The following is a 980-nucleotide window of genomic DNA, read 5'->3' as shown; positions in this document are numbered from 1 at the left end:
ATGTTAATAAATCTATAAGGCATAATATGTGGCTTGAAATAACACATTAAGCACTGATCACTTTTCATACAGTACATTCCTGATGCGCAGTGGAAGAGGTTTTCTCTGGATTGAGTTACTGTCAGAAGAGTCAGTCAGTCAGTCAGTCAGTCAGTGTTTTAAGTGAGAAAGTACTCCATTCCTACACCACTTGCATCTATGATCCTTTTCCACATAAACATTCATATAGACCTATAAGACCAACTTATCTGTAACAATAAACTTCATGATCAAGATGCACATTTTTGTTCTCTGTGATGAAGTCCAAACATAGGTTTCATCACAATATCAATCAGCTCTGTGTCTCCATGGTAGAGATCAACTCTTCTCTCATCCCCTTGCCATCTGTCCTCTTTTTTCACTGTGACTGCCTTCGACTCAGTTCTCATCACTGCTCACATCACCGGTCAACCCTTCATCGTGATGACCATCAGTCTTATCCTCTTGACAACTACCATCAACCTCACTTTCACCTTGCTTATTATGATTTGCACCCAGAATCTCACTACCAGGTCCATCGGCAGGTTTGCCTTCATCTTCTTTCTCTTCCTCCTCTTCCTCACCACCACTCAGGATCTCGCCGTCCTCCAGCTCATCCTGGCTGAGCGGGGCCCTCTTCATCTTCTTCGCCAGGGGTCTGGCTGAGAGGGTTACACAAAGGCTATGGGGGTCCACCTTAGGTAGCACTGTCGCTGCATCAGCTTCAGGACCAGCAAGGACACTCTCTGAAGGGGTGGTGGTGGTGGTGGTGAAGCGAGGTGTCCACATTTCTCCTGGAGAAGAAACAGTGAGGAGAACCATGTTAGAATTGGGGAAGGGATTGGGAGGGAAGGCCTGGGGTGGTGCGGTGGGGGAAGGGGAGGGTTAAGGGGTTGTAGCGGTCATCTCGTTCAGCATCGGCTCCACTCATCACGCCCCGGCTCCCTCTCTCTCCCGGCTCG

At 48.2% G+C, this 980-nt stretch overlaps 1 protein-coding gene across 1 annotated transcript in view; it reads right to left on the bottom strand.

Annotated features, from left to right (window-relative positions):
- Positions 1-396: 396 nt before the first annotated feature.
- znhit6 (zinc finger HIT-type containing 6) overlaps positions 397-980 on the bottom strand; it is a 24,296-nt gene continuing 23,712 nt past the window's right edge. Inside the window, exon 10 of the mRNA XM_076276630.1 lies at positions 397-812. Coding sequence (XP_076132745.1) covers positions 418-812 — 395 coding nt within the window. The 3' untranslated portion in view covers positions 397-417. The remainder of the gene's footprint in view (positions 813-980) is intronic.

The sequence above is a fragment of the Alosa pseudoharengus genome, unplaced genomic scaffold, assembly GCF_046254945.1.
Source record: "Alosa pseudoharengus isolate Yale_2024_CS ecotype anadromous, Long Island Sound unplaced genomic scaffold, YU_APseudo_1.1 YU_APseudo_1.1_scf_11, whole genome shotgun sequence".
Classification (NCBI taxonomy): Eukaryota; Metazoa; Chordata; class Actinopteri; order Clupeiformes; family Clupeidae; genus Alosa; species Alosa pseudoharengus.
This window is presented reverse-complemented; position numbering and strand designations above follow the sequence as displayed.